Source organism: Metarhizium brunneum, chromosome 5, assembly GCF_013426205.1.
Source record: "Metarhizium brunneum chromosome 5, complete sequence".
In the NCBI taxonomy this organism is placed as follows: Eukaryota; Fungi; Ascomycota; class Sordariomycetes; order Hypocreales; family Clavicipitaceae; genus Metarhizium; species Metarhizium brunneum.
The window spans coordinates 1,935,615-1,959,807 of NC_089426.1; the positions used below are offsets into that span (position 1 = coordinate 1,935,615).

Genomic DNA, 24,193 nt, shown 5'->3' on the forward strand with positions numbered 1-24,193 from the left:
AAATAAAAGGCTTGACCATGTGACGATGCTGCAGGGCACTTTGTACAATTCTTTTTTCCCCCTTTGTTACAAAAAAAGCTTGTTGGTGAAAATGCCGTGCGTCGTCCTGGGGAAACGGGTGTAACCTCGCAGTCCACTTTGTGCCAAGATGCCAAATAAAGTGCGAACAGCGAGCGCCGTACTCCGTATTCTGTGTTCCCACGACGCCGTGCGACCTCGTCTCTCCATGCAAGCTGGTGATAGACGTCTGACACTGAGGCTTGGGAAATCCGGCACCCCGGACGATCCAGACAGCCCGTGGGTAGCAACCGGAGCAGCCCTCCGTACACGTCGAATTCCCCCGGTTGAAAATGAAGTCAAGTACGACTCGACGCATCTGTGTTGTTGAAATGCGGGCTCGAACCGGCATGCATGCCACTCTGTCTCTTGATACATACATATGGCCCCCCAAGACTAGTCGCAAGACGTCTGGTGACCTGCAGAGACGAACACCGTGAGGCTTGTGTTGTCCCGTCACGTCAGGAAACAAGGCAGCGTTGATGTGACACTTGACGGAGCCGCACAGCCAGAAAAAAAAATAAGCCCAAGTTCCTGTCACTGATATTTGGAGGGTAGCATTCTGAATCTTGGCCCGTTACACACCAAGGCAAGGCACAAGACGACATCAGGCCAACACTCAAGGCCAACATGGTCGTTTTCTTGCACCCCCAACATTGAATTGCATCCAAGGCATCAATGATGATTCTTACAGCACCTGAACCCCTCCTCCTCCAGAGTCTAGATGGTGTCCTTCAGCTCGCAAGCCACGAACCCTCGTCTCGTGTGTTGGCACTTCTGAGCCTTGCATCTTCTCGCGCCGCCTGCCTCACTTGTGCCTCACTTGACGCTTTAATGTTGCATTGATCTCCTGACATCACTCGACATCACTCGACAATTCACACCTACGTCGCCCGGCACCACAACTGCCAATGTGCCGACATCACAGCCCACATGTCGCCAACCCCGAGCGGACTGGAAGCAGCCTTATGTATCAATCGATGCCCTGCCCCCGCCCTGCCTTGTCTGCGCCTTCAATGTTGTTCTGGAACATGCACCAAGGTCCAACCAAGGTCAATCAATCCCTTTGTGCGTCTGGCCTCGGTGTCTCGACCCCCCGCCTCGCCAAACCAATCGTCATTCGTGTCCATGTCTCGTCAAAAACTCCGTCCTGTGCTACGTACCAAGAATGCACCCTCGCTGAGAAGCTTCACAACTGTCAAGATGCCCATTTGTCTTGTCGCGCGCGTCTCTCGCCATTGGCCGGCGTCGTGTCTCGTTCACCGGTCTCCCAGGCCATGCACGGCTGCAGCGGTCAAGAAGCAAGTCTCAGCCACGAGACTCTGGTCGGAACCTTGCCGAGCATATTTATTAGTGCTACTGTTGTTTATACTATTATTTTTCTAGTCTTTTTTACTCTTCTGTGCTCCGTGACAACGCATTGCTGCTTGATATCGGGCAAATCAGCAGAGATTCGCCACTGGGAAACTCGCACTTGGGCCGTCTCTTTGAGAGGCGCCCTCATCTCACAGCATTCAAGGCCGCATATTGCTACCATGCTTTTGGGTTGCTCTCTTCTGGCGGTAAGCAGTTATCAATACGTGAATTTTGCTGTTCGTCTTTGCGTGTTTCAGCAATCACTGCGTCATGTACCCGTCACGCGGCATGTCCTTTGCTGTGTCTGCGTCGGCCATCTCGCCACTTGTCTTGTGCCATGCTGCACGCCATTTCATGCGTAGCATCTGCGTTCAATGCCTTGGGTGCCGTATCCAATGCTCATCTTATATTGGTGGACTCGTCACTGTTTTTGGGAAATAATATGGTTACAGGGCCATCAGATATTTGCTTCTCATAAACAGCATCGAGGACATGACGTAGGCAGCTGCTTTCGACGCCCAGATATGCGCGTACATTTTCTCTGATATCGTCTTTCCTATGGTCGTCGTCTACCACGGGGGAAATACCTCTCCACCCGCTCAAACACAATATGGCAAGGCCACGTCCGTCATGAGCTTTCAGTTCTTGGCATCTGTATAAAGATTTTGTCGCCTAGATGAAGCCATCTTCGCTGGAACAGGTCCAGGGGTGGTGAGTCTGTGGTGCTCGTCCGGTGGGCTCTGTAACCATCGAACTCTGGATGATTCATCAGACACGGCTGTATTGCTTCTCCTGGTAAGTGTTTCTAGAGATACCATGTGGCCCATTTTGAAGCCATGAGGTCGACTTGATCACGACCCTGCGTCTTCTTCGTATTCACTCACTTTCATCACCGCCAAGGGCAACCGGTAAAGTAGCCAGCGCACAATTCCAGATAAAATGGCACAACTAACTTTCTGGACCAAGTGAGGCCCTCATAGGGTTGCCTATGGTTAAATTGACAAAATATCAAGTCGGTGTTGCCGAAATAAACGAAGCCGCGGATAGATCCAGCCTTGACGCTAGATGCGGCCATGGTTGAATCAAGCGTGCTTCTGGAAATAAGGGTTGAAGTACGAATTGCGCCAGTATAGCATGGGTGAGAACAAAGTTCGGTCAGACTTTGAACTTTTTTTTTGTCCGATGATCAGTCGGGCGTTTGAGTGGACTACCACTTGCACATTACCTGACCGACGGGATGTATGATGTGTCGACTGGGTTTGAATTCGAGTTTCCGGGACGTTGTTGCATCCAGAACCGCATGTTGTATCTGGTGGAATTTCGTGTCAATTACGGAGTACTCCCTACGATGTCAGAGGTCGAGATGCAATAGTGGCATCCATGCAGAGCATATCAGACACTTGTTGGATCACAGATTGGCGATGCATAAAATAAATGTACGGGGTATCCACACCTTTGTTATAGATACCTACGTACCAAGTACCTCCACAGTGTTTTTAGGTACCTTCACGCGAATCAGTAGTTATTTAAATACAATCAGTTACATCGCCAGTACAGACGTAGTTAGTCATGGCCAGCCGCTTTCCAAAGCCAGTCGCGCGTTCCTGTAAAGTGCAACCCACATTACGCGTGCCCACGCCAACACCCGCGTCAACATGGGTGTGTCTAACCGCATCTGCACGCTCATCATTGTCTTCAGTGTTCCCGCCTTCACGGCTCCAGTCATCTACGGCATGCTCTGAGTTTGCGAGCGCACCAGACCTCTTCTCGACCCAATTCCTGGGCCTTGGTCAGTTAGTCGGTGACAGCTTCTGCACCTCCCCCGCTCATGTCGATATCCTGCCAACACGCTGCGCCTTCTGCCCCCTCTGTTTATGACGGCTGGCATCACGAGTCTACCTATACGTGCCTCGCCGACCTCCCGCAGAGTACTGCACGGAGCACGCCAATTGGCCCATGTTCACATTCCCTCACACGCCTGTCATACCGTGGCCAAGCCAATGTTGAACAGGGCTTCCCAGAAATTCCAGGACGCTGCCCCGACGTCGCGGCCGCGTCCAGCCTTGGCCAAGCAGCTCTTTCCGTCAAGCAGTCCCGGTTCTTCTATTGGCGACATTCGAGACCAGCTCAAGAAGCCAATATCGAGTAGCTCTGCGGCTGCATCTGCATCTGTGTCGGCGAGGACTGCACTAGACAATCGATCAGTCAATCTGGCACAAAATGGTCCCGGTCGAGCAGCCACGTCTAACCGCTCAATAGCTTCGCTATACTCGGCCCACTCAGATTCTTTCAAAACAGAACCGGCCTGTATCGACCTCACGGCAACCGATTGTCCCGCTGCGAAGAAGGTGCACGAGCCTGTTTATTTTGTGGAAGAAGACTTCAGCGACGACGATGCCCTTGACCTTGATTTTGAGGCGCCCCAGGCCCTCCCACGGCAGCTGATACCACCTGCAATGCAAGATTTGCCTCCAGCTACGCCGGCTCAAAAGGAGACAGTGATTCCGTGGTCCTCCTCGCCAGCATCGCACTTTTTGCCGCCAAATCCGCACCGGGCATTATCGGTTACCTCCAACACATCTCAAACTCCCTTGAAGCGAGAGTCATCTGGCGATGCCGAGATGATAGATCCTCCAATACAAAAGAAGGCAAAGAAGAGGGTTCTGCCTGCTAGTTTCCATAGGGATGCCGAAGCTGAAGAGCACGACGGCAGTTTGAAAACGCCAGCGCAAAAGACGAAAGCTCTTTGGGATTCAAGTGCTAGCGCCATAAAAGAACAGAAGAAACTACTGAAAACTCACAGAAACTCTCGTAACTCTGACCTTGAGCAAGATGTTGTCCCAGAGACCATGCATGATGTTGAAGAAAAGGCATCCAAATCCGTTGCCATTTCTCTTAGCAGTGAACAAGCACACGTGGTTGACATGGTGGTGAACCAAAACCAAAGCGTCTTCTTTACTGGTCCCGCTGGTACGGGAAAGTCTGTTCTTATGCGAGCCATTATCAGCGAGTTGAAAAAAAAGTACGCGAGAGACTCGGAGCGAATTGCGGTCACCGCCTCGACCGGTCTTGCCGCGTGCAACATTGGGGGCATAACCCTTCACAGCTTTGCTGGTAAGACGGCTTATACCGCATGTCACGATCATCATATTAACCTTTGGTAGGCATCGGCTTGGGCAAAGAAGCACCCCCGGCTCTAGTCAAAAAGATTCGGAGAAACCCCAAAGCCAAAAATCGATGGCTTCGGACAAAATGCCTCATCATTGATGAGATATCCATGGTTGATGGAGACTTGTTTGATAAGCTCTCCCAAGTTGGGCGCACAATCCGTAACAACGGCCGCCCCTGGGGAGGGATACAGCTGGTCATTACTGGAGATTTTTTCCAGCTCCCTCCGGTTCCAGATGCAGATAAGCGCGATTCCAAATTCGCCTTTGATGCCGCAACATGGAGCACATCAATAGACCACACCATTGGATTGACGCAAGTTTTCCGCCAGCGCGATCCGGAGTTTGCTCGCATGCTCAACGAAATTCGAATCGGCAAAATCAGTGATCATACTGTGCAGGCGTTCAAGGCACTCTCCAGGCCTCTCAAATTTGAAGATGGTGTGGATCTTGCTGAATTATATCCGACACGTGCGCAGGTTGAAGGCTCCAACGAAAAGAGGCTCCGCGAGCTCCCAGGCAAAATTCACCGGTACGAGGCCCTAGACACTGGTGACCCAGCGGTTCGAGACAAGCTACTCATGAACATGATGGCTCCAAAGGCTATCGAGTTGAAAATTGGCGCCCAGGTGATGCTCATCAAAAATTTGGATGAGTCCTTGGTGAACGGATCACTGGGCAAAGTGATTGCGTTTTCTGACGAAAAGACATTTGAAATGGGTGGTAACAACGCCTTCGATGAAATGACGGGCGACTCAATGGCCAAGGCTAGGCGAAAATTACAACCATTCAGCCGTGACTCTGGTACGGACTCAAGCAGCCAACAATATCCAGTAGTACAATTCATCTCCACGGGAGGTGTCCCGCGCGTCATTCTCTGCCAGCCGGAGGAGTGGACAGTCGAGCTACCAAACGGTGAGATTCAAGCAAAACGAAATCAGTTGCCTCTTATCCTGGCTTGGGCGCTGTCCATTCATAAGGCTCAAGGCCAAACGCTGGAACGAGTGACTGTTAATCTTGGAAAAGTGTTTGAAAAGGGCCAGGCATATGTAGCCCTGAGTCGAGCTACCAGCCAGCATGGACTTCGCGTGTTGGGTTTTGAGCGATCAAAAGTAATGGCACATCCAAGAGTCGTTGAATTTTATAGCAAGCTGTCTTCGGTGGACGACTCTGGGCCCAGAATGCCGCAGTCGATTGCTGAATTTATTGCATGTAGGAAAGGCACAACAACAAGTCGACCAAATGGCAACGCTGGCAGTGCAAGGGAACGGGGACATATAGACTTGGACGAGGAGGAAGAAGCAATGGCATCATATGGGTATTGATGGATTGTGTTTCGTCTGAGAGACGAAAAGTAAAGCGTTATTAGTCGGCGATCTCCGCTATGATTGATTATACGGACAAGGCATGTATAGCCGGAGTTTTGGTGCAATATACAATGGCCCTGTACAACGTTTTGCAGTGCATGGGTTTTGAGTGGGAAATCACACTGTATGTCTCCTCTACACTTGAATGATTGATTAATCCATTGAATAAAAAATGCCACTGCTAACTGGTGCATGTCAAGCAAGTACTCGCTCATGAACATGCTCACTAGTAACTACCTAGGTACTGTGTGGTGCCTGAATACAGGGCCCCACTGGAATCTTATGTCAGCATGGACCAGGGCTCGGCGGGCCCCTATCGATAAGAAAAGGTTGCTTCTGGCGTGAGTACCCGTCGGTGAGTGACCATTCAATCTGCACGCTCTGGCTGAACATCATTAAAGCACCAACCCAAGTGCACACGGTGTTCGACGGTTCTTCGGGGGAAAAAATTTTAATAATAAGCAGCCGCTTCAGCCCTATAAACCAGCAAACAGGACGATTCCACTTGATGCTCGTATGCGATCCGACTTCCATCGCGTCTAGTGCCAAATAACGCCAACACGACAGAATTTTGTCCCCTAGGCAACAACAGGATCGGCTTGTATAGCGCGCATCAGAAGCGGTCGAGGCAGTCGACAAATCCCCAGCGTGCAGACGTTTGCCTAGCTACGTGGTCGAGCGTTTCGGAGAATTTGCCGCCCCCTCTCAGCGGCGTGCTGGAGAAACGAGTCAAAGAGGGCCGTGTATTACGAGGCGAGCGGACAAAGCCTCCCTATGATCGGTTGATCTGGGTGTTTGCTGACGCCGACGCTCTAAGGAGTTGTTATAGCGGCGCCAAGGAGGACGAGGGAGTTGTACCTCGGGTTTTCATGGGCGAGCGTTGCCTCTGAGCTGTCCACGCGACCGCCTGTGAAAATGGCGAGCCAGTTTATTGGACTGCACATGGAGGTCGTGTTGCGCGAGCCGTTGGGTTATCGGCTCACAGGCATCGTTAGGGATGTTGAGGCGGGAAGCAGCCTGACTCTAACCGATGGTACGTATTACAGTCCTTGTTGCGTTTTTTTTTTTTCCCCTCGAACAAGTGCTAGTTTGCTTGATGCTGTGTAACTGACTCTGGTGTCTTTCAGTCCGCGCTGCGTCCACGGGCAAAGAAGCTGCGCAAATGACGATTGATGCCGCTAACATTGCTGGTCTTTCTGAGGTAACCTCCAAGCAGGTCTCGCCTACCAAATATGTTTCCCCTGCTTTGGAGGCTGGGCACCCCCCCGTCCCGCAACCTGCACCGCCGAATCAGCAATTACCACAATCCTTCGTTGATCCGGCAATTTTGAGCGTTGGCAGACGTCCGACTTCGAATACCCCGTCGGCTTCTGCTCCCGGGCCGCAGTACCAATCTGACAAAGGAGAAGTCCCTGTTGAGCGGCCGGGGATTCTTTCTTCGGTAACCTCTAACGACTTGCAAGGCAGGAGGCCTGAGCAGGATATACTGGATTCAATCCAGGGCTTGAAGATCAGCCATAACAGCAATTCTGGCCGCCAGGCCTCAACAGCAGGGGCGGCATCTCAAACTCCGTCACAGAAGAAGAAGGGTCGTTCAAAGAACTCCAAGCAGGCCAAGGCGAATAATGCTACATATCAGGACAAGCAAGATGCTGATGGATCTAACGTGAGCGGTCATGGCAAAGGCTGGAGACAAACACCAATCCTCCATAGCACACCACACTTCCAGCCGTATAACTCTCTAAAGAGAAACGACAAAGGTCGCAAGGGGCTTGCTGACAACGGCTGGGCTTCTGAGGACGTGACTGAGGAAATGGGCGACTTTGATTTCGAAAATAATCTAGCCAAGTTTGACAAGCGCACCATCTTTGACCAGATGCGTAAGGAGGACGAAATCGACGACGCTGATCGTCTTGTATCGCACAATCGGCGACCGAAACCCGGCACGGCAGGCGGCAAAAACTTGCACTATACAGAAATGGTCCTCGATGTGCCTTCTTCCAAGGGCGGACAAAACGCCGACTTCTGGAACAGCGAGGCGGAACTGGGGGTGAATGAGTCGGAGAGACCGAGTGGACGAGAGGCGAAGAACGGCGGTGCTTCTTCTGCTACAGCGGCGGCTGCGGCGGCTCCTGTCAAGCCGCGAGCGGAGAGTAAGTCGGGGCTTTCAAGGCGTTCACAATCCCGCAAGGCAAGTGGCGCCGTTACAAGCCAGCCGCTCAGCAGGGTGAACTCGTCTGTACGTTTATCTCAATCCTCCACCCGATGGCCGACGCCTAAATCAGGCAACCGTGACGCTGATGGCCGTTTACAGCAGCGGGTCGAGCAGGCCGGTCTCTACCTCATCCCCTCCCAGCGCCGCCTCGAAGCCATTTCCACTCTGCAAATGCTTAATCTCGAAAACATTGCCGCCAACGAGATTGGCTTCTCAGAAGCCCTCATGGCGGAAAACGCCGGCCGTGGCATAGCAGAAGTAGCAGTCACAGCATTGTCTGATCCTGCCACGAAAGTCCGATTTGGACTCGCTCTAGCCGCCCCAACAACTGACATCTCCTCATCTCTGGGTGCTTCGACTATTGTCGTCCTCGCAGGCAACAACAAGTCTGGTATTCGGGCCCTGGCGGCGGCTCGTCACTTGCGCAACAAGAACTTTGACGTCCTAGTCTGCCTTGTGGGTTTCGAGCGCGAAAAGGACCTTTTGGAAGACTTGCGGCGGCAAATACAGCTATACCGTGCATTTGGAGGTAAAGTCCACAACAAGAATGACTTTTTCGAGCATCTCCGCAGATCTTCTGCTTCGGCAACCCCCGTCTCCGTATCTCTCATCATAGATGCCCTCCTCGGATTGACCATGTCCTTTGAAGAACTCCGCATAGGCGACCAAGCGACCGTCTACGAACTGATGGAGTGGGCGAACCGCAACGAAGCCTTTGTCTTATCCGTCGACGTGCCAACGGGCATCGACCCTACCTCTGGCAAAATCGCCGTCATCGACGGCGCTCACCTCTACGTCAAACCGCGATACGTCGTCGCTATAGGAGCACCCAAGAAGGGGCTACTGGAGGCCGTCACGCCCCCTCTGGACGGAGAGCCTGGCCCCCTGAGCAGCGGCGCCCACGAAGATGAGTGGCGACTGTTTATTGCAGATATGGGGCTGGGCAGCGCGGTGTGGAGAAAGGCAGGGACCAAGGTACGCAAGGGCATCGACTTTGATGGCAAGTGGGTGCTTGAGATGCGGTATCAAGGCGTGGAAGATGACTATGAAGAGGATTGAGGCTGGTGCATTCGAGATAATTCATGGCTTTAGCGGGGAAAAGGATGGACTATTCTTTATGTCTCTGAAACGGACTTGAGCGATGCTGTTATTTTTTTTAAATGGGGCCAGCTTCAAAATTGCATTATTTTAAGCGTTGTAATTACCTTAGCTCGTCTGGCGACGATGTATTACGATCCAAGACATATCAATGAATAGTACCCCTGTGGGATACTGAAAATAGTAGCAAATTGTTTGACGGGTGACTCGGGGTGAGGGGTGTTGATAATGCGCATTGTACGGCGTTGTATACATGTTACTATTCCGAAGCTCTTGGCAAGGGATGAAATATTGCCGGGGCTGTGGGCATTATATACATTGTCACATGAAAAAAGTACCAAAAAAACAGTCAATGTATTTCATTCGCGAGACGCCCCTATAACTTAGGTACTACTGTGCGGCACACGAGACCCTCTCCTTCTTCGCGGTTTGTTACGCCTAGGACTACCTAAGCGCATAGGTGTTCCGAGTTCATTCCGTGTGCTCCATTGAAACGGGGCAAACTCCCTTTGAATTTCCTTGACCAGCTGCCTTAGGGTGAAATCGCCATTGTGCTTTTCCCAAAGACGATCTCTAATTGATCCATAGATGATTGGGTCGAGCGTTGAGGAAATCCACCCAAGTATAACGTATGTTCGGGACTTAATGTCTTCATACTTTTCCCGTTTGAAGGAGTATTCCACGTGTAGTATTGAATGTACGTCTGAAAATCGAATATCTGGGTCTATTTCTTGATACCGTGGAAGCTCTTGAATGGCGCTGTGGATGGTTGGCGGCGCGGGCTCAGATAACTTATCCGTTAACTGCTCCTCTTGATTAGGGTCAATCATGCCCCAAAGACGATTATCCTCAGCGATGATTTGTAGGTGAGTGAGCCAGGCGTTCCAATGACTTGGAAGCTCAAGTTGCACCTTCTTTGGGGGTATATATACCTCGTTGTTGATATACATTGGAAGCTTGGAAATGTGAAAAGAACTGACATATTGACACGCACACAATTGAAGGCTTTGGGCGCTGTGCAAGTGGCAGGAAAGGTGCGGAGGTACGGAGTAGAATGTCCACTGTAACAGGGTCGTGGCCACGCCACAGTATGTTAGACACCGTACATATACTGTCTGGTGCGTCAAATGTCACACGCTGTCCCAGACGAACCATTGAAAGCTTCGGTTGCTAGGATTACTTAGATATCTGCACTGGGCGCAACTGTTTCCTGATGTGGACAGGGGGTACATATGCATCGTGTAACCACCGTGTCTTAACGAATAGCGACACATGTTCACAAACCTTGATATTCCCAGCATTGCAGGACGGTCCCTTGAGCCGCTTTATTTACAACGCTCCCTGCCGTGATAACGTGACATAAATGTGCGGCTCGCCCCCCATCTTGGCACCCCAAAGGCAGAGGACACGCGATGGCCCAAGCCATGCGTGCTACAGGTCAAGCTTTGCCAAGGGACAGTGGTAGTACTAGTACGTAGTAGTAATGTGCGGTCCAGGTCCAGGGCAGAAGGGACAAATTGACAGATTCAGCTGCTTGAATTACTGCGTGAAGTTTAATCTCGGAGAGTCAGTGTGTTCCCAATGCCAAGAAAGGCAGGTGTTTACGGACGACATGGGACGACACGAGCTGGCAAATGTTGATCCTGATTGTCAGGGTCCCCCTGCAGTTCCTTATGGAAATGTGCTGACGCCTATCACTTTATCAACTCTACATGTAATGGCCACCATATCTGGCAGTATGGCGGGAGACGCGGGGGGGTCTTTGCAGCTCAAAGACGGCACTCGTTATGCCTCCCATAAGTGGCACAGAGAGGCCCAAGTGGTGAGACTAGATTAAAGTGTGGCGTCGCAGAGGCAGTGTTAAAGTTTGTCTTGCGGCGCTTTGGTGAGGGGAGACTCGAGAGGGAGGGGGGTATCCAGTGATCCACGCCATGCGTCAAGCAAGGCCGGGATGTTCTAGTGCGCTTCCATTGTCCAGCAACTGCCGCCCGCGGCCCAACCGCCTCGATTCGGTGACGTTTGATATTGATCTCGGACTCTAAAGTTATAATGGGTTAGCACAATGAACACTAGAAACGGTGGGCTACTAGAGGCATCGGCATGCGTCTTAATACAACATTGAAAGTATTGAGTTGTGTTGCGTTGCACGTAGGTTTCGCAACGGCTTGCCGGCTCTAATGTCCCCGCCTTGTTGTATCATATTGCGTCTGATGTCCGCGGAGGAGTTCAAAGGCCGATAGGGGTTCAATGTTCCGTAAGACGTGGCCCAAAGCAGACGGCAGAATGGTCGAGGAGAATGGAAGTCATGTTCATGCTGGCGGCACTGGGTGCAGAGAATTGATCCATTCATCCAGGGAGAGGGCAGGCGCCACGTAAATGACTTGCCTTTTCTGCACCGTACGATTACGGCTTTGCCAGCAAAGGCGGGAAAGGGAAAGACCAGCCAGCGTTGAGGACCAAAGAAGAGGGTTTAACTAGCCCTTCCGCGGGGGCTTGAGATGGAGCCGGACTCCTGTCCTGTTTGAACATATCGGCCCTCGAATGTTCAATGTTGTCACCAGACTCACCAGACAGTACATATTCATCAATGCTCACCACCCGGCTTGCCACCAACTCACCACCCCGACGCCGCATCACACCCGTTGCCGAAACTCCCAGCTTTGGGTGTGCACCGCCTCCACTGTGCGGAGTCTTGAATTGGTCCCAACGAATCAGTCCATTCTTTGGTCATGACGACTTTGGTTTTGGGGAACTAGTGTCTCGGCGTCGCTACGATAAGATGGGAGAGAAGACAACTTTGAGCACATCGCGAAACCCATTCATCGGCCCTGGGCCATCTCTCTCCTCCAGCACTTGGCTTTGATACGATCGCAATTGGCAGCCTTGTCAATCAAGCTTCTTCCCGTCGGTGACACACATGCATGGCAACGGCGACTCTCCACAGCCAAGAAATTCAAATTGGCGCCTCGCAGAGTACGTACCTAGGTACCTAGTACTCCGTACGGTAGACTCAATTCCCACCTCTGTCCTCCGCCCCGCTGCGGCCGTTTTGATTGGGGACACCAGCCAGTAATTATCGCTGGGGAGTTGGCAGTTGTCGGGCATTCCTGGACCAGGTCAGGCCAGGTGCTCCTAGTTGACGTTGAACGGTCCGAGCCACCAACCAGTTCTGAACTTGGCCGTCGACCTCGACCATTCAGACTCGCAATTCTCTCCAAAATCAAACTGCAAGCTTCACCACCACTCATACCAGCCTCCGATCCTCTGTATCCGTCGACATACCGTATGCTCCTTGCACGTTTCCAATTCACTTACCGACCGTACCAGCATCCTATCGACGCCTGCAGTGTCTGCGCGACCTAGTACGAGTACGACTCGCGCCAATCGTGACGTCTCCTACCCCTACGTGCATACGAAATTCATTCACCAACGTCTCGCTCCTTCATCGATGGCGCGCCCGCGCTAGGAACGTCATCTTCCTTCGTCTGCACCTTGCCGGCACCTTGACTACGACTGCGCCGCCGCGAACCTGATCCGGTTCCTGCGTCAGTCGGGCAAAGGCAAGGCCAGTCATGTCGACGACGGCGAGCATCGTCCCGACTGGGACCAGGACCGTGTCTCTAGTCACATCGCTCGTCTCAGCGACCCTAGCGACGACTTCATCGGCGATTCTTTCCACAACCACCACGGCGCCGGATCCTGCTGCCACTTCAGCCTACTGGGGAGATGCAAGCCTGAACTCACACGACCAGTCAAACTCGCCTTCTGTATCAAACCTCCGCGAGCCGTTCTATGCGACCACAGTGCCCATGTGCTATGCCCTGGCCGCCACAACCGTCACCTCGTACATGCTTCTCATCATGCTCTTCGTTACTCCCAGGTCTTTCTTGGATGGTGGTGTTGTGTATCTCGGCCGCCGTTCTGGCTTCACCCACAGCTCATCGGGGGGTGACAATATTGGTGGTCGGCCATGGCTCCAGAAAGTTGCGGCCCTTACTGTGGCAGTCTCTCTCACTATCGCGACCTGCGACACATTTCATTTTCTGGCTGAACAATATAAATACGGCGCGCAAAATGCCTCTGTCCTGCAGACAGAGGTTATGGGAAGCATGGAGCTCAGGATCATTCGGCTCGTGTCCAACTTTTTTCTCTGGCTAGCTCAGGCCCAAACGTTGATTCGACTATTCCCCCGCCACAGAGAAAAGGTCATCATCAAATGGGTGGCATTTGCTCTCATCACTCTCGATCTCATCTTTTCCGCCATCAACAGTTTCAAGCATGGCGACGTCAACCAGAACTACAATCCAATGGCGGGGGGCTTCTCACATCCTATCCCAGCGTTGAATTACATGTTTCAGCTGCTCCTGGGGGTTTTATATGCGGCTTGGGTCATATATTACGCACTTATGAAGAAGCGATATGCCTTCTACCACCCCTTGATGAAGAACATGTGCCTTTTGGCTATTATATCATTAACCGCTATCCTCATACCTATAGTTTTCTTCATTCTTGATATATCCAACCCTACGTTTGCACGTTGGGGTGACTACGTGAGATGGGTTGGGGCGGCGGCTGCAAGTGTTATCGTATGGGAATGGGTTGAACGAATAGAGGCACTCGAGCGCGAAGAGAAGAAGGGGGGTGTTCTCGGCAGGGAAGTCTTTGAAGGAGAAGAGATGCTCGAAGTGAGCGCCCTGGATTATCCATGGGCTGGAAAACGAAAGCACCGAAAGAATGGCAGCTTGGGGGGCCTCGGAGGAAGCGGAGGAGGGGGTCATGCAAGCAGCCACGTCAACGGCAATGCAAATAGTGGCGGCTTTGGAAGCCTGAACAACCGTAGTCGCACGCAGTTCAATGGACGGTCAACTGTATCAGCCATCACTGGCCGACAACGCGGCGTTGACCGCACTGCGGCACCAGGCCAGGCTCCCGAGCAGAATACACAGCGAACGATTGGGGACATTTTCCGGCCTCATTGGCCTGCGCGGCCTGCTGCTGCCATGACCCCGGTCAGCAGAACAGATACCCCGAGCGCCGCGAGCACGGTGTATGCTGTTCGGTATCAGCCTTCTTCAGAAACAACTGGCCGCACGCCAGACCTCCTAGCACGGACGCCAGATTTGCATGCTTCACATGTTGAGCAGCAAGCACATTCTCCTGCGAATACGAATTCACAGCCGTTATCTCAATCTTCACCACCAGAACAGACTCAACACCAAACCACTTCAGAATTAACCAGACAAAACAGTTCCCCACAAACTAGCCAGACTCGCGTAGAGACTTCATCGCCCAGACAGCAAAGCGGCCACGGAGCACGGCCATCAACAAACAGTATACTGGATTTGGAGGCAAACTCGCCAATGCCGAGTCCGGCAGACCGCTGGCGAGCATTGACACAGGTATCCAGTCGCCAATCACCAACGCGGCAACAGCAGGCGTCCACTCGAGAAGTGAGCCCGCATGACCCAATGGGAAGCCGATGGGACATCAAATCAAGATTAGAGATGTTTGCAGCAAACCAAGCAGACAAGATTCGCGAAAAGTTCCGACCGACGACTGACACGGACAGTCTGCCGGTGACTTTTATCCCGGCGCCTCCACGGCAAGGTACAGCGCTGGAGCAAGTACTAGAGGAAGAAGGGATAAGCCGGCGGTCCACGTCATCGGATTCAGACGATGAACAACCAAGGAATCAAGGCCAGGCAAGGCATATTGGCAACAGTCAGGATGGCGATCTGCCTGGTGTTCCGTTTGTAGACTCAGTGAGCCCTCCACTCTGGCCTGGAGTCAGACGGCGTCTAGTGACGTACGAGAACGACGACGAATATTCCTACACAGATGGGTCTCTTGAATCGAGCAGCGACGAAGACGCGAGGGAGGATGAATCGGAGGAAGACTCGGGGCCTCCAAGAGGTGGTGGCACTGATGGATCAGCTCGAAGAGAATAGCTGTGCCGGTGGGAGAGGGTCTGACTGGATTTTTGTTTTTCTGTTCCCTTTTTTTTTTTCAAAAATTATTTGATCTTCTCAGCGCGGCGTTTGGGGGCCCTTTGTGGCAGGCATACTTGTTACAGGAAGGGCGATGATGGATTATCTGCGAGGGCCGTTTGGGGCTTCTTACAGTTGGCTTCTTTCATCAGGAGATACTGATTACATACGCAACGGATCAAAGTTTCAGACATGTACATGGCATTTCGCGTCTTGTTCAGGCGAGCGGAGGTTGGCAGCATTTCTACGATGTCAGCGGCTACGATTATGAAATGGAGCAGGCGTTCAGGAGTAATCTATTGGCATGGAGAGAGGGAGAATTAGCCGACTAGAGCATCGGTTGGTTTGTTGTGTTTGATAGTTGCACAGGAGCATGTACATAGATGTGCAGCATGCAAATCAACAAGTTGGAGTTGGAGCAGATGTGGCGTCTCGATATTTGCGGGCGAGATGTGCTTTTCTATTACTCTGTACGGAGACGTTACCCATGAGCGACCAAGTGGACGAAAATGTGCCTGCAGCAAACCCCGCCCCTGGTCGACACCCTCGATTTGGGTCTTGGCGGTCTTTATGATTGGCCAGGTGGCTTGGGTTCGCAAATTACGGAGTACGGGATGTGGAAATGCATCAATTTCGACGGACGGCATGTCAGAGTGTCCACGCGACTTGGTGGCCTCCGTGATTGCCGGGCCTTTCGCACGCTCGAGGGAGTGTACACGGTGTGGTATGCGGATTGGTTTGAATCAAGAGAATCGGCATGTGCGGAATTGCCTTGTGAGGGATTGCGTAGAGTTATGGCGTAGAGAACGTGTGAGTGATGACGTCGTCGTCGACTTGACTTACACCGTTTGCTCGCGGGGGAAGGGGATAGCTATCAATTGATGCGTACAACATGGCCAAGCCATTGAAGGCCATTCATTGCATTCAATGCTCGGCCCAAGCAAAATCGTCCAAGCGTTGCTGACAAGGTACTACTTGGCACAGGAAAAAAAAAATTAAAGGGACATCTGGACCGAAAAAAAATAATAAAGGCCTGTTACTCCATTCAGCTGCGGCGACGGCAATCTAATCTCCCTCCTGCGCACCCCCCAAAAAAAAACCCCCACCGGTGTCAACATTTTCGTCTTGTTGCTCTTCTTCTCATCCCCGCCTCTCCCCAACTCTTCAACATCGAAAAGAAAGGCCGCACACAAACACACAGCAATCATGTCGGAGCCCTTTCCGCTGCTCAACAGCCCCGCGGAGCAGCTGCACAGCCTCGAGGTCGAGGGCACGAGACGGCGTCGAAAATCCAGCGGTCTGGGCAGCGAGATTCGCGCGGGCGACACTGGCGCCCCGGCATTTGCCTCGAGCAAGGCCAGCCTCGACCACCACCATGGTCACCACGACTCGAAAAATGGCGGCGAGTCGTCGTCGTCGGCGGCATCTCCCAACGGCAGCAGCGCCGGCGGCAGCAGCAAGCGTCTCTCCAAACGCCGCCGTGCACGCGGCCTGCTCTCGCGCGTGCGGCAGACGTGCGTGAGGCACACGTGGGTGCTGCCCCTGGCCATCCTCTGCCTCTTCCTCTCGGGCTACGCCGTCAACCCGAGCGAATCCAACCCGCTGCACCGCTTCATCTTCCTCTCGTACCGGCTGCCGCAGAGCCAGGGCGACGCCTCGCAGCCCGTCCACTACGGCAAGGGCCCCTGGGACGTGGCCTTTGTGGCCTTCTACACCGTCGTGCTCTCCTTCACGCGCGAGTTCATCATGCAGGAGATGCTGCGGCCGTGGGCGCGCGCCGCCGGCCTCAGGCGCAACAAGCAGGCGCGCTTCATGGAGCAGGCCTACACCGCCGTCTACTTCCTCTTCCTCGGCCCGGCCGGCGTCTTCGTCATGTCGCGCACCCCCGTCTGGTACTTCAACACCCGCGGCATGTACGAGGCCTTCCCGCACCGCTCCCACGAGGCCCCCGTCAAGTTCTACTACCTCTTCCAGGCCGCCTACTGGGCCCAGCAGGCCATCGTCCTGCTCCTCGGCATGGAGAAGCCGCGCAAGGACTTCAAGGAGCTCGTCGGCCACCACGTCGTCAGCCTCGCCCTCATCGCCCTCAGCTACCGCTTCCACTTCACCTATATGGGCATCGCCGTCTACACCACCCACGACATCAGCGACTTCTTCCTCGCCACCTCCAAGGTCCTCAACTACCTCGACCACCCCCTCGTCGGGCCCTACTTCTTCGTCTTCGTCTGCGTCTGGATCTACCTCCGCCACGTCGTCAACCTGCGCATCCTGTGGTCCCTCTTCACCGAGTTCCGCACCGTCGGCCCCTTTGAGCTCGACTGGGCCACCGAGCAGTACAAGTGCTGGATCTCCCAGTACATCACCACCGCCCTGCTCGCCTCCCTGCAGGCCCTCAACCTCTTCTGGCTCTTCTACATTATCCGCATCGCCTACCGCTTCGTCCGGGACAGCACCGCCGACGACGACCGCTCCGAGGACGAGGACGACGCAGACGCCGTCGCCGACGAGCCCGCCAAGCCCGTTCCCACCTTGGAAATCAATGGAAAGGCTGTCAACGGCAACTCACATTAATAGCCGCTGCTGCTGCTCCTTCTTCTTCTTCTCTTTCTCTTTCTCTTCTCTCTTCTTCCGGCTTTTCCACCTCTTGAAGACGGCCCGGACCTACAGGGGAAATCTCCCCCTTTATACTTTATACTAATCTGTTTCATGTTGAAACCATTAATTACCATTATACTCTCTGTGCGCGTGGCAAAGCATGAGACGGCGTTGGGGAAGGCAATCACACTCGCTTACAAAGGCTTACGAAGGACGAGGGGACGGACGGATGCATGGCATGCACTGACGGAATTGACGCATTGTACGGACCGGAGCGTGTCTTTTTTTACATCTTCTTTGGCAGGCGGCGTAATGTGCGCATTTATCATAGTGTGGCCACTTTTTCTGTTTTAATATATATATATATGTATGTACATGTATGTATATTTGTAATTTTTCAAGACGGGCGTGGTCGTCCCACGAGGTTGTGCCTCATGTGTTCAGTTTGCAGCACTACGTGGGCCACATGTTGGCGAGCAATGATAATAATAGCCTTACTTTCTCATCACGTTTCGACACCCAACATCACCACGTCAAGTCAGTTCATTCCTGACCTAACGAGCTAGCGATACCTGTCCAAAGCAAACCGAAAAAAATTAAAAATCATCAAGTCCGCTAAACTCCGCTTGTGACGAATGTTTTCCCCCTCACCCCTAACTTCTTCCTAGTACCGCTAGGCCCCTGTTTCATGTCCTGTCATGAACTATGCCGGAGCCTGTGCATATTATTTTATTTTTCCCATTCGTGGTCGGAAAGAGAAAGAGAAAAGAGAAAACAAAAGCGGCAAAGGCAATGTCTTCGAAAACAACCAGCCATCTTTCATCTCACCAAATTCTTATTTCAACCCACCCCTGCTGTCTGATTCTAAGTACCTTGCGGTTAGACCCATTGCGCTTCGTGCCTCTTCACATGCAAAAAAAAAACCCAATCCTTCGATTTTCGTAAGAGGAATACACACCCTGTTAGGTCCAATGACCAAGAAAACCTGCTGAAGACAAATACCCCCCTGCTATGACCCGTCACCAAACCGTCCCTACAGCAGATAAGAGTGTCTCAGAGGTGTCGTGCGGCAGCGTTCCTGGTCTGGTAATGAGATAGTCACCTCACGAGTGACGTCCGATGAGTCGCAAAAGTCATAAAAGAAACAAAATCTTTGCCGGGCTTCTACCCAGTAGCTGTAGCTAGGTGCATAGTGTAGGCATGAGGTTGCATAGAAACTGAAGGGCGCATGCTCAAAGTCCAGAAAAAAACAAAAATAGTCATGACAACAAGCAGACACTGCTCCAAACGCCGGTCCAATGCAGTCTTGAGGTGTCGATCATAATGTAGGCGAAATGTTCAGGAAATATTAGAGGAAGAAAAATGGCGTCGCAAGCACCTCGCAGTAAGTTCCGAGACTGGGCCGTAGCCAAAGCCTTGCATTGCAGAAAACAAAAACAAGGAAAATAAAATAAAAATTAAATGGTGAAACCAACGCTGACAAGATTCATTTTCTGTACTTGGCCTTCTCGCACAACGAAAGAGAGTTGATGAGACTTCGGTCTACAGGATCCTGTAGTCTAGCCAAGCTTAGATGCTTGCTTGTCTTTCATGTCGGTCGTCTTCGCGGTCATGAGAATGAGTCGATTCGGCGTCGGACGATGAAGATGACGAGGCCGAGGTGGTTTCTTCTCCCATGTTACCACGACTTGTGGCATGGCCAGAGAGTGTCCCAGAAGAGCCAATGCTGTGATAATCTTCCATGGTGGCCTCCTCTGGCGTCTTTGAGCCCATGTTGGCCCGTCGCACGGCTCGTGCTGCTTTCAGGTGTGCCTCTCGGGCAGCATCCAAGGCCCGTTCAGCCCGAATCTGCTTCTCCCACATTGAGGCATACCGTCCGTTGGCGTCCAGTAGTTCATCATGAGTTCCTCTCTCAACGATCTCACCAGCGTGCAGCACAATGATCTGGTCGGCGTGAGTAATAGTAGATAGACGGTGTCTGTTCAAAATGTCAGCAAACTGCAGTTTTCAAATATCGAATCCTTCTTTGGAGGGCTACGTCAACTTACGCAATAATAAGGAGAGTTCGACCCTCCCCAATATTCCACACATTATCCTGAATCTCCTGCTCGGTATGGGTGTCTAGAGCTGAAGTTGCTTCGTCCAGCATGATAATTTTCGGGTTTTTAAGGATCGTTCGGGCAATGGCAACCCGTTGCTTTTCGCCGCCACTCAGTCTAAGCCCCCTCTCTCCAACCTGAGTATTGTATTTGTCCGGGAAACTCATAATTCGATCATGGATACTAGCAGCACGGCACGCTGCATGGACGTCTTCCTCGGTGGCCGATGGATTCGCGTACTGGAGATTGTACATCAGGGACTCGTTGAATAGAGTGGTATCTTGAGGCACAACACCAATCTGTCGACGCACAGACTCAATTGTTAGATCTTTGACATCTATGCCATCGAATTCTATGCTTCCTTCATCACAATCATAGTACCGAAACATGTGCCGGAACAATGTCGACTTGCCACCACCTGATTCGCCAACAAATGCTGTTGTAGTTCCTGGCGCACACTCGAAGCTAATGTTGCGCAAGGCTGGTTTGCGCCTATCATAGGCGAAACTGACGTTTTTCCAGCGAACATGACCGCGAAACCTTCTGAGAGGTACGGCATGTGGTGTGTCAACAACCGTGGGTTGAATCTTGAACAGCTCCAAAAGTCGTTCACCTGAGATCATGGCCTGCTGTACGGTTCTGTAAAAAGTACCAAAAAAGTTGAGAGGGCCTTGAAGTTGAGTAAGAAAAGCCACTACTGTGAACCATTCTCCCGTAGTCCGAACGCCGACGACAACTTGCCAGCCACAGACCAAAGACGCGACGATCCTACCCAAATTGAAAACCAGAGTCTGGCAGATATTCATCATAACCATACCCATCTGGACCTTGATTTCGGCTGCCTGAAATATAGCGACCTTGTCCTGGTATCGCCTAGATTCGAAATCCTCCGCATTGAAATACTTCACAGTTTCGTAACTCGAAATAGAGTCATTCTTGACAGCCTCCTCTTCACGGTCCGCATTCGTCATTTCACGTCTATGATCAGCACGTGTTGCCGCCATCTTGATAGTCATGTACAGATACCAGCAAGTATTGACAAGATTGATCTCGGCGTAGAATGGCCCAAAGACGTAGTAAAATATTACAATAGAGAGAAACAGGTCAAAAAGCATCGGAAGGACTTGGAATGTCACTTGTTCGAGAAATTGGTTAATCGCCGAGCCCTTGTTCAGCGCGGATAGGACCTCGCCAGTGCGCTTAGATAGGTGAAAGTCGAGACTAAGACAGTGGACATGGTTAAAGGCCGCAGTTGTTAGCCCTCGATAGGAATATTGCGACACCGGAATCCAGAGAAGTGATCTTATAGATCCCAGTAAGCCGGTTTGGCCCTGGAGAGTCCACAGACCCCCCAAGATGACGAAGTCTTGGAGAGGAAAATTTTCTGCTGTCAGAGGTTCACCACGTTGGACACGTCGGACTGCGTCGCCAAGACTATCCACAACACGTCCAATCTGCCAGGGAACTGTCGCATTAACACATCTCTGGAGAATCACCAGGATGAAACAAAACAGCACTTGAAACTTCAACCGGGTCGAATCCTTGGGCCACAAATACGGAAAGAATAATGAGTATCCACGAACGTACTCCACCCATGTTCGACGAGGGAGTTTCTCCGGGCGATAGAACGCAGCTTGTTCTTCTTTGCGGGACGTGCCGTAGCTTCCAGTTCGTGTTGCACTTGACAATGTCCGTCTGCGAGATCGTCGTTCTTGTGGGCCGTACGTCTGGCCATTGCCGTTCGCCGCCTCGTACGAGCCATTAGCCCGTCCATTAAGCAGTGGTGTAGACTCTGAACAAGAGGCTGCTTCAAGCTCGTGGTCGTCACGACGGGCCTTCATGATCCAGGCCACGCAGAAAAAGCCGATAAGGGCAACGATGTGTAAGAGGCGGACAAAATACAGAGCCAAGTCCATCTTGGTCCAAGAATCTATGCAACTCTCCTTGTCTTCAGAGCGAACAAGGTGGCAATCCGCTGCCGCAATGAAAGTAGTAACGAAGAGCACTAGCTCGCCACATAATCCCAAGACCCAGATGGTGAGGTGAACAATATTGGGGCCCTTCCTCCAGTCAAAAAGAGAAAAAAGGATATAAAGGTAGAAAAACGTGGAGCCAGTAACGTGGACCTTGCAATTTGCACAAAGATTAGCAAGCGGATTCCCATACGACAACATCCCAGAAAAAGAATCGCCTAGCGGGATCAGAAATATTGCGCGGCCGACTAAACGCCTATTTTCTAGGGAATTGAAACATACCACACTCCACTCGCCTGCCCAAGGCAAGCCTTCTCTGGACCATTTATAAGGGTTCTCATGCCAGAAGGCATGAATGAACATGGACACGCCAGTGCCTATATAGCTCAAGAACACTATAGCCGACAAGTAGCGGAAGACGTTCTTGGCCGCTGGTCCAAAACGCGGGCCTAACTTGCGCTCGCCATCGTCTCGCTTCTTACGCTTCGTGCTAGGCAGAGGCTTCCCACCAGGTCCCTTGACAGTGGGTTGGACAAGGTCTTCGTCCTTCTTTGAATTATAGACGCTGTACCAGGCGGCACCTGTTATAAAGGCAATGAGAAGCACCAACGAATATAAGAATTGGGTACAACGAAGGATGTCGTCGGTCAGATTGCCGTCGTCGAGGGCAGTCCCTAGGTCTCTCGGATCAGGAGGCTGATTCTCGTCGGCGGCTCCCATGGCGGACTAGAGCATGGATATCAAACAAATCGTTAGCAAAAAGTGGCACAGGGACAGTGGTAATAATTCATGGTTCGGATGTATTTTGTTTCTAAAGGAAAACAGGACGACAGAGAAAAGAGATGCTGCCTGGGGACAGGGGTGAGTTGGTCCCCCCGAAAGGGGAGGAGAGGCGTAGGTATTTGGAGACCGGCACGATGCCAACACTTGTTGGTCCTGGTATAGCCGGCAGCAAGAGGCGGTAAGGTGTCTCTTCTTGTAATGCAAGCACTCGATACTATTCCTCGCACCGACTCCCCGGGAGGACGCAGACGGGCAAATGTCACCAGCAAGTCGTTTCACCAAGAATGAAACAATTAGCGGGGTTGGTGCGGTCACATACAGAGAGAATTGAAGTATTGGCAAATCACCTGGAGCAAACCATTGCCCTGCCCGAGTCAATTGGCGGCAGCTGGTGATGCGCAAGCGAATGGGGAGAATTTCTTTGCCTACACCCGCAATGACGAGAAGCCCGAGAGGAAGCCGGGAGGAGGAGGGAGGAAACGATCGGCAGGGAGGGAGGGACGAGAGGTCGGAGGGAAGTACGGAAGTAGTCGAGCGAGGAGGAAAAAAGAATGATGGTGGTGGTTGAAGTTGATGTGCGGCGTGTTGCAGGTTCAAAGCCGAGAGTTGAAAGACCCGGGCTAAGTACTCCAGAGCCAGTGGCCATGTTCTGGTGTCAAGTTCCAAGTCTCTTTGTGTCGCTACACCGGGGCGGCGTCAATGCAGCAGGCGTGTCAGGTCTATCCAGGGTGGACTCTACAAGTGACGGTACCGCAGAGTACTTGGTCCCTGGGTGACGGAGCGCGTACGAGGTGGCTACTTGCATAAAAGTACTTGCAGAGTGCTGAAGTGCTCGTTGTATATATTTATAAGTACCTGGTGCGCAGAGCCAACAGATGCCCGCCAAATGCTAGACTTGGCCACGCAGCTGGCACGATGCTACTAGTAGTTGCACATAACTTTTTATACGCTAGCCAGCAGGTGCACCGGGTGCGCAGCTCCTTTGCATCGACTACTTAGCTTAAGTCAAAGGCGCACACCCTCCTCCACTAGCTGGTGGTGAAGCGTCGACTCTTGTTTACTAGTAAGTCTCTCCGGTATGGCAACGTGCGTATTGGAGTAGTGGTGTCTGCTCTGTCTACCACGTATGTACGTACATGCATGAGCCTTGTTGACCTAGCCGTTCGGCGAGACTCTCCGGGCGCAGCCAGATCTTTCTTTCCTATTATACAATTCTGCCTGGTACAATCTCTTGATTTCAAATACACACATACACTGACAGGCCTTTAGGGCGTGAACCCACGGGTACACCGAGTCCATGATTCAATCAATTAATCAAGCAATGGCATCAATCATGTCGACTCTTTCTCTTTCCTGCCGACGTCCCAGCAGAGCGTCCCACCCTTGACTGGGCCTTTAACCTCTTCGACCATCCTGGACAAGCCCTTGTCTCGCTGCCACCCCCCGGCCCCAGCGTGTCGATGGGGTCTAGTACATACTACTAAGTGCGGACAAGA

At 52.2% G+C, this 24,193-nt stretch overlaps 5 protein-coding genes across 5 annotated transcripts; 4 read left to right on the plus strand and 1 right to left on the minus strand.

Annotated features, from left to right (window-relative positions):
• Nucleotides 1-3,413: 3,413 nt before the first annotated feature.
• Nucleotides 3,414-5,905, plus strand: pif1_1 (ATP-dependent DNA helicase PIF1; the record flags this gene model as incomplete). The annotated part of the gene is made up of 2 exons (XM_014686950.1): nt 3,414-4,527; nt 4,578-5,905. The coding sequence occupies 2 exons, from the start codon at nt 3,414-3,416 to the stop codon at nt 5,903-5,905; spliced, it is 2,442 nt and encodes an 813-aa protein (XP_014542436.1).
• Nucleotides 5,906-6,862: 957 nt separating this feature from the next.
• Nucleotides 6,863-9,221, plus strand: nnrE (NAD(P)H-hydrate epimerase; the record flags this gene model as incomplete). The annotated part of the gene is made up of 3 exons (XM_066131295.1): nt 6,863-6,980; nt 7,075-8,186; nt 8,262-9,221. 3 exons carry the CDS (start codon nt 6,863-6,865, stop codon nt 9,219-9,221), a joined length of 2,190 nt encoding a protein of 729 aa, XP_065987503.1.
• Nucleotides 9,222-12,832: 3,611 nt separating this feature from the next.
• Nucleotides 12,833-15,208, plus strand: prr-4 (pH-response regulator protein palH/prr-4; the record flags this gene model as incomplete). Its single annotated transcript, XM_014686948.1, has 1 exon — nt 12,833-15,208. One exon carries the CDS (start codon nt 12,833-12,835, stop codon nt 15,206-15,208), a length of 2,376 nt encoding a protein of 791 aa, XP_014542434.1.
• Nucleotides 15,209-16,453: 1,245 nt separating this feature from the next.
• Nucleotides 16,454-17,818, plus strand: FUM17 (Sphingosine N-acyltransferase-like protein FUM17; the record flags this gene model as incomplete). The annotated part of the gene is made up of 1 exon (XM_014686947.1): nt 16,454-17,818. The coding sequence occupies one exon, from the start codon at nt 16,454-16,456 to the stop codon at nt 17,816-17,818; it is 1,365 nt and encodes a 454-aa protein (XP_014542433.1).
• A 1,593-nt stretch (nt 17,819-19,411) lies between these two features.
• Nucleotides 19,412-22,634, minus strand: aclQ_0 (ABC transporter aclQ; the record flags this gene model as incomplete). The annotated part of the gene is made up of 3 exons (XM_014686946.1): nt 19,412-19,820; nt 19,891-22,067; nt 22,197-22,634. The coding sequence occupies 3 exons, from the start codon at nt 22,632-22,634 to the stop codon at nt 19,412-19,414; spliced, it is 3,024 nt and encodes a 1,007-aa protein (XP_014542432.1).
• Between the last annotated feature and the right edge of the window lie 1,559 nt (nt 22,635-24,193).